Below are 8,239 nucleotides of genomic sequence, written 5' to 3' on the forward strand. Positions count from 1 at the left end.
ACCTTTCACCACTCAAAATGTGCAGCTCCATGAGGCATGAATGCATGCTAAATATCGAGATGCTATCTTCAATATTGCAAAATTTGACCTTGAAGGATGACCTTGACCTTTCACCACTCCAAATGTGCAGCTCCATGAGATACACATGCATGCCAAATATCAAATTGCTATCTTCAATACATGTATTGCAAAATTTGACCTTTGACCTTGACAGATGACCTTGACTTTGACCTCTCTCCACTCAAAATGTGCAGCTCCATGAGATACACATGCATGCCAAATATTAAGTTGCTATCTTCCATATTGCAAAAGTTATGACCAAGGTTAAAGTTTTGTGACAGACACATACAATGACAGACAGACAGATCAAAAACAATATACCCCAGATCATTCGATCCGGGGGAATAAAAATCAGCTCAATATCTGCGTTGCGTAAAAAAACTTTCTGACTGCTATATACCATCCTACCCGATGTATAAAAAGTGACATAAGTGACAATTTCAATACAGTTTTTATTTAGGTCTTAATTATGTCCCTTCAGAACAATGTCTGCCTAATTGTCATCAAGATATTTTTAATTTTGGATATATGCTTAAAGTCTGCAACAATGCTTTAACAATTCACTAGATAACTATTTCACAGCACTTCTTGTTTTAAGTCTTCAGACCAAAAGGCAAACCATATTTTTACCTTAGCGACCTCCGCTGAGGAGTAAGTTTCCACGCCCAGCTGTGAGAGTACAACTAGCAGCTTCTTCTCAACTACAACTAGCAGCTTCTTCTCAACTGCAGGATTGTGTTTGATGGGCTCAGGTTTCAGAGCAATTTTTGGAGTATGGCCTGGGGAAACACTTTTTGCAGATTCTGAAAGGAATATGATCAAACTAAGATATTTTTAAGGAGGCAAAATATTAAAAAATTGAAGGGGGGCCTGCCAGGGGGGCCAAGGGACATGCACCCTAAAAATAAGGACCCAAATTCCTTTCTCAGGGTTTGTAAAGCTGCTTTATTCAGGAAGCATTTTTTTCTACATCAAATCCATGGAAAATACAAGAATATAAGAATAGTTTGGTAGCAAACATCACAGTTAATAAAACAACACCCACAAACATTTACTTTTATTTTAATTTCTCCGTATTTTATTGCTTTTGTTTCAACTTTTATACTTCTTTCACATGTATACATACATACTTCTTTACAACAAGGGTGATAAACTTTGTGATATGTGGACACATAGATCTAGGTCTCTGATTAAAACAACATTACAATATAATAAATGCTATGATTGTTCGATCCAAAAACGGTTTCAGTTAGACTTATTTCAATATTGATTGTGTAGATTTTTTCAATGGTTTAATTCTCTTTTTATTTAGATCTTATTCATGAGTTATAGGTTATTAAAGTTTTGTTTGTAATCCAGTTTTTTTTCTTTTGGTAATTAAATTAAGCTTTCAGTATCGTGGGCTAGGATTTCGCGAAAAGAAAAAACAACAACATTTCACGCGCGTGTTAATCGTCGGATCAATTAGCGAACTGAAGAAGATGCTTTGTGTGTTTTTTCTTTATTCTTGAGAATTAATCAAAAGAAGGGATCCTAACTTCAATTATCAGTTTGCTTTGTTGATTGATTTTAATTGTGTGATCAGTGGCCGCGGCCGGCGAATTATAGTCATCTCACAGCTTTTGTTTGTGTTTTAATAGTAATCTCACAGCTATCTGTTAAAATATGTTTGTATATTAACTTGCATGTGTAACATTGACAGGAAAACTGGTAATACTAATAAAAGATATTAAATGAGAATTTAAACCCATACATTGTACTGTCATCTTGTTTTTTATTCATACCAAGATAAACATATTACCCAGAATAAAAATCTTATTTCTTCGATTTGAGGTGAATAATGACGAAGTTTTTCACAATGAACCAAAGCACATTTGACGACATGTGTGTATAATAGGGTAAAAGAGCCTAAAATTGTACCATCTTTATACAAGGCCAAAATCCTTAAAAATGAACATTTTCCTCCAGTTTAGTTTATTCATACCTAGATTAACATATCACCAAGCATAAAAATCTGACTTAATCTATTTGGGATGAAAAATAAAAAAGTTTATCAAAAAGAACAAAAACACGTTTGACAGCAATCTTGTACAACAGAAGAAAAGAGCTTAAAATTGTACCAACATTGTATAAGGCCAAATCCTTTAAATTGAATATTTTCTTCTGGTTTGTTTAAATATATACTTAGATTAACATCTTGCCTAGAATAAAAATCTTACTTCAACAATATGGGGTGAGAAATAGAAAAGTTTGTCAAAAAGAAACAAACCACTTTGGCGACAGGTGTGAAAAATGATTGAATGGAATAACAGTATAAAATAGTACAAATTGTACAAAGGCAAAATCCTTTAAAATACCTCATTTTCGTTTACTTTTTATAAATCATACATAGATTAACATCTCACTTAGCATAAAAATCTTACGTTATCAGTATGTGATGCTTAATGAAGATGTTTAAAAAAAATGCTTCGGGCCTTTCAATTTTTAAAAAATTATCGAAAATGAACGAATCCAGTGTTCTCTTTCAAATTCAGATAAATTAATAATTAATTAGAATAATAACTACCATAACCTAAAGAATAATCAACACAGAAAATAAATACTTATATTTATTCACACAAAAAATATTCAATATGTCTTTTTTCGGCTACCGACTTTGCTCTCTACGCGAAGTTCGTAACGTTGCGCTTTCAGACATTCATTGCTCCTCAAACTGACAACCGAGCACTAAAAACACTAATTAACACATTAAGATTGTTAATAACAATATCAATATAATATAAACTACCAGATCATGCTCAGAATACCCTACGACAACAAATATTAACGACTAATTACGAAGAATAATTGATTGCTTTATAACAAAATGGCCGACAGTAGCTGGAACAGGGAAGAATCTACAGGTACACCGGCATCTCCAAAATCAATGTCACGTGACCCGCGTCCGCCGTTAGATATTATCGCATATCGCTATCGCGAAGAGGAGAGTTTCCAATCTGTGTTATCTATAGGTCTTTGATTAAAGGTTTGTTATTTCTATTTGTATCATATGACTTTTTGACTTCTGTTCATTAATATTATTAGAGCACATGATAAAAGCATTCCTTTAATTAAAAAAATGTAATTTATTATCAACATGTTTTTGTATAATGATTGAATAACATTTAATTTGCTGCAACCAAAGTAGTGATGGAAGTTTTAATAATTAAAGCTAAAATAATAAAAAGAAGAATGCTTTAGGGATATGCTTTACCAAAAATTGACTGCATGCTTTTGATTCATTAACTCGCAACTATTACTAATTTTAAATATATTTATTTTGCTTAAAGATATACCTTTATTATCATGTGGTTCAAAGTCAATGGTTGACATTAAAAAAAATAATGTAGCCTCTTTTCCTGTATATTCGGCCACTTAAGAGTGAAATTGACTTTTTCTACTGAATCAACAGATTTTCAGTGCAAGTGAGACATTTAATAAAACATTTTATATCTTCCCCACAAAAGTATGGCAAAATAATTTACAAGGCAGGAATTTCCTTAGTAACAGGCAAATTCTAGGTGGGCACCCTAGCAACCCTGATTTGTTTGTATCTTTCCTATCAATCTGTTCAGTCATCATTTTTATAGGAAAACATAAAACGTTTTAAGTAATTTGGATATACATGTAAATCACTAAATTAATATTCTTATAGACTTATAAACACAAAAATCAGTGCCCCAGATAAGCTGCGTATCTGCGTCTTTCACCCTATTAAAATGTTTCAAAACGCAAAGAAATACAATATCATGCGTATTGAAAACGCAACCAATTTGACTTTTACGCACATTCGTCTTATTTGATGCGTATGATACAATAGCTTTGATCGAAAATACTTTGCTCATTTTCGGTATTTTTTGTGATTATTTTCGTTACGCGGCGACACTTTTATTCAGCAAGCGCCTGGATGACGGAGCAATAAAACAGTCAAAGCTATTCAAACGCTCTGCGGACTAGATTTCATAGTTAAAAACAGCGGCTGACCAAATTATTTACGACGACATACATGCGTTTTCAATCTGACTTAATCCGTCGTTCATTGTGCATGTATTTGTAAAGTGTCTGTACTTTCAGTTTCTAATACGATGCGTAATAAAAATTTCTAAGAGAAAGACGTCCGCAATTGTTGCGCCAAAATATCAGTCGATCGCTAACTTTTTCGAACCAAGAAAGCAAGAGCCAATAGGTGCCGAATCATTCGTGTTATCGATTTTTTTAAGTTTAAAGTTTATATTATTGACAGTTTCAAGGATTAAAGATGTTATGAAACATCAGTTTATTAAAGTTAATTATATTAGTTTACAGTTTTATTGAATCAATACAATTGTGTGCAGCTTCAACAGAAGTAAAGCAGCAATGGTTTTACTGTATGCATCTTATAACTCATTTCACCCTATTCCAAGAATGAAATCACCCTATTTTTCAAAATCAGTGGGTGAAAACCCTATTTCCGAAATAATTATCTGGGGCACTGAAAAATACTGTTAAAACATGAATATTTTCAGAATTATTGGTATTTACACAGCATGGGTAGCAGATTTTACTTAATTTTTACCAAAATTTAATTTTTCCCTAAAAAATATAAATTCACATGTTTTTAACCAAAATACAACATCTGGGTTATAGATTTTTCTAAATAAGCATAAATAACTTAAGTTTTGACAGAAATATGTCATAATGACCAAAATAAGGGGGTGGATGAATCTGTAGGAATGGATGAAACTATAGGAAAGAAGGACTTAAAAACACAAGCTATAAAGGTATAAACATATTGAAATGCAATATAGTCTATGTTCATGTAAACATTCTTAATTACAATCAGCAAATTGAGATACTATTCATGTTTTAAATGTCCTACCATCTGAGACAGATAATGCTGCCTTTGTAGTCGACGCAACTGGAGAAGAGCCGGTGGTTTTTGAAATTTCTGCAGCAAGTCCTTCACGCTCCTTTTTCCTTGCGGCCAACTTAGCCCTCAAGTTACTTGTCTTTGACTTCAGCTCTTGAATTTCATTCCAGGCGTCACCATCACCATCGGCCATTTTGTTGAATCAAATATGACAATCGTGGAATATCGATAAATTCTGTATTATTTACAACTATCACTTGTCGATATGGGCGCAGCCATATTGAAATTACCGTTACAGAATTTAAACGTCGTTGTGGGCTAAGTCGTTCTTTGACTTAAGACACTTATTACATTACTCTTTTAAAAGTTAAACTAAATGCCACAGTATTCTATTGTCCGTTTGATCTAAAAGAGTGAGCTGCAGGAGAGGGGGTGGGGGTGGGGGGCGTGGGGGAGTAAGGTCTTCAATTAATATACCTGACGGTCATGTTCTTTACTCTCTGAGCGTTTTGCTCGATTGGTCATTGTCGGCCCGGGTACTACTTACATGTACCCCGGGTACTCTTAAGTATACTTACATGTACCCCGGGTACGGTAAAAATTCTCAAACGTACCCGGGAAATTTAACGCTTATTCGGTCGCTGTCAGCTATTTTTTTAAAAATAATTATGTTCACAATTATTGCAATGTTCTGTTAAATGGACTCTTTATTATCGGAATTCTTACTAAAATTTCATGTTGATGCAGTTTTTTTTTTCAAAAGAGATGTTTGTTTAAGATATTCAATTTCGTTTTACGGTAATTGGTTGCGTGTCTTACAACATCGAATTTTGGCGGGAATACAACTCGGGTACAGTCTAATATCGACCGGGTACGTTTAAGTATGTTTACCGTACCCGGGGTACATGTAAGTATACATAACGGTACCCGGGGTACATGAAAGTAGTACCCGAGCCGACAATGACCAATTGAGCAAACCGCTCGACACTAATAAGGTTACACTTCCTAAAATCCCTTAATATACGGTGTTATCATTAAGAAGTGTAGGGAAATTGTTTTTATGCATTGCAATTCTCATTGATATCCATGCTTCAAGAAAGTTTTATGTTGAAAACTTGTAGCGTGTCTCAGATATACCGGTAGCCCAAAACAGTTACATTATACAAAAACAACAAAGGGCAATAACTCTTATTTTAAAAAGTGTAAGGTGTTAGTACTTATGCAAGGCAATTCACCTCATTGATATCTGTTCACCCATGCAGTTTCATGTTGAAATCTTGTAGCATATCTGCGATATAGCCCTGAAAAGTTACATTACACAATAACAACGAACGGCAATAACTCTTATTTAAGAAAGTGCAGGGTTATGGTTAATTGAGCACGGCACTTCTTTTCATTGATTTCTACACACCCATAAAGTTTCATATTGAAATTTTGATTGGTATCTAAGACATAGCCCGTAAAAATTGCATCATACAAAAAACAAAAGGCAATAATTCTTATTTAAGAAAATGTAAGGTTATGGTTCTTGTGCATGACTATGGACAGATGCACCAACGGACAACGCCACTTTGTTATCCCTCCGACTTTGGCACAGGATAATAATGAAGATTTTGGATATGAGCATGTAAAATTTCTACTCTTATAGCTAAATATTTTTATAGATAAACCACAAATATGCTTACAAATTATTGATCCATCATTGTATCTACTCATTAATCATACAATTAAATGTACTATTTGTATAGATTTTGGCATATTTTGTGAAACTTTAAAGGGGCCTTTCACAGATTTTGGCATGTATTGAAGTTTGTCATTAAAGGTTTTATATTGATAAATGTAAACATTGGATCTAAAAAGCTCCAGTAAAAAACAAGAATAAAATTAAAGAAAAAAAAAGTACCATTCGACTGGGCTCAGAACCTCTGACCCCCGGAGTTAAAGTCTAAAGCTTAGACCACTCGGCACTCCGTGCTTATACAATGAGTGATGTATTTTATACTTTATATAAGCAATCCTCGTAGTGTCACAAAATATAACGACAACAACAGAACACTCCAAATTATTCAATCGTTATGCATTGCAACGCTTTATAATTTTCAGGTTTTTTAATTGTCAAAAAATGCAGATAATTGATATTTTAGAGCATGATCAATATTTAGTATTACCGTTTCCACACAAATATCCTAACTACAACGAAAATTTGCGAATCTGAAACAATTTTTCTTTATTTTGGAAATTTACCAAACAGTAAAAGGTCCCTTTAAAGCTCAAGTATCATAATCAGAAAATGTTGCATCCAGCAGGAACACAGCCATTACATATACATGTACTCTTCTTAGGCTGTTTTTGTTTTTAAACTTACAAAAAGTATTTAACAAAGAACATTCTGTTGTGATGACAACTAAAAATTTCACCATTTGTCAACTGTGAACAAATCCCTATAATACACTTTAAAGACTACTGGCAAGACAAACAAATCAAAGCGCTGAAGGCACTGAAGTTGTTCGCTGTTGTATAATCTTAGACGCAACTCAGTTTTCAAAATTATGTTACATGTATAGCTTTTTATATCGCAAGTTTGAATATGAACACACCCCATTCAAATTTATAAAGAGTGTGTCTTAAAGCACAAGTTGAGATGTGGGTTTTTTCAAATCATTAATAAAAAAGATAATTTAAGCTTCATTATGAGAAAACAGGGCTTAACGCATATGCATTTAGTGTCATCCCACTACCAGAGACTGTCTTAAAACGAAAAACACCATAAAATCATGTGTCGTAATTGATTAGCTTGTGCGAATTGCACAGGCTAATCAGTGTGCACAAACACTAGACTGGTCAATGTCGTCTTACAAGCTGTTAAACATTATTAATTAAATACACACACCGCAGTAGAAGAGCAGACGCTCCTAGCATTCGTCGGCTGCATAATTTTACTGCAGGTAGTGAAGACAGGCAGTGGTTATCGTTCCTAGCGTAGCTTACAGCAGACTGACTTGCAGTTATCGTTCCTAGCATAGCTAAAGCAGACTGACTTTCAAAACTGCCTCTCTAAATTAACGCTCACAACTATTAAAACAAGAAACCGTCGGAGACGGGTGATGCTCCCCAAAGGTTTTTTTTGTCACAATATTGCACTATATATTCAGATAAAAGGAAACGTCTTGAGGGCACAGTAGTTGGGGGGACAATAATTTTTTTATATAAAATTTCAAAGGGCCATAACTCTGAAAAATCATCCGACCAGAATCCGCTGATAATATGCACATCTCCTCTTGGTAGTGAAGC

At 33.8% G+C, this 8,239-nt stretch overlaps 1 protein-coding gene across 1 annotated transcript in view; it reads right to left on the bottom strand.

The window, feature by feature from the left end:
- The window catches only part of LOC127856987 (N6-adenosine-methyltransferase catalytic subunit-like), a 38,678-nt gene extending 33,421 nt beyond the window's left edge, over window positions 1-5,257 (bottom strand). The window contains exons 1-2 of the mRNA XM_052393228.1: window positions 4,958-5,257; window positions 691-863 (exon numbers count right to left, since the gene is read on the bottom strand). Of these exons, the coding sequence (XP_052249188.1) occupies window positions 691-863; window positions 4,958-5,141 (357 nt within the window). The 5' untranslated portion in view covers window positions 5,142-5,257. The remainder of the gene's footprint in view (window positions 1-690; window positions 864-4,957) is intronic.
- Window positions 5,258-8,239: the final 2,982 nt, after the last annotated feature.

This window comes from Dreissena polymorpha, chromosome 14 (genome assembly GCF_020536995.1).
Source record: "Dreissena polymorpha isolate Duluth1 chromosome 14, UMN_Dpol_1.0, whole genome shotgun sequence".
NCBI classification, from domain to species: Eukaryota; Metazoa; Mollusca; class Bivalvia; order Myida; family Dreissenidae; genus Dreissena; species Dreissena polymorpha.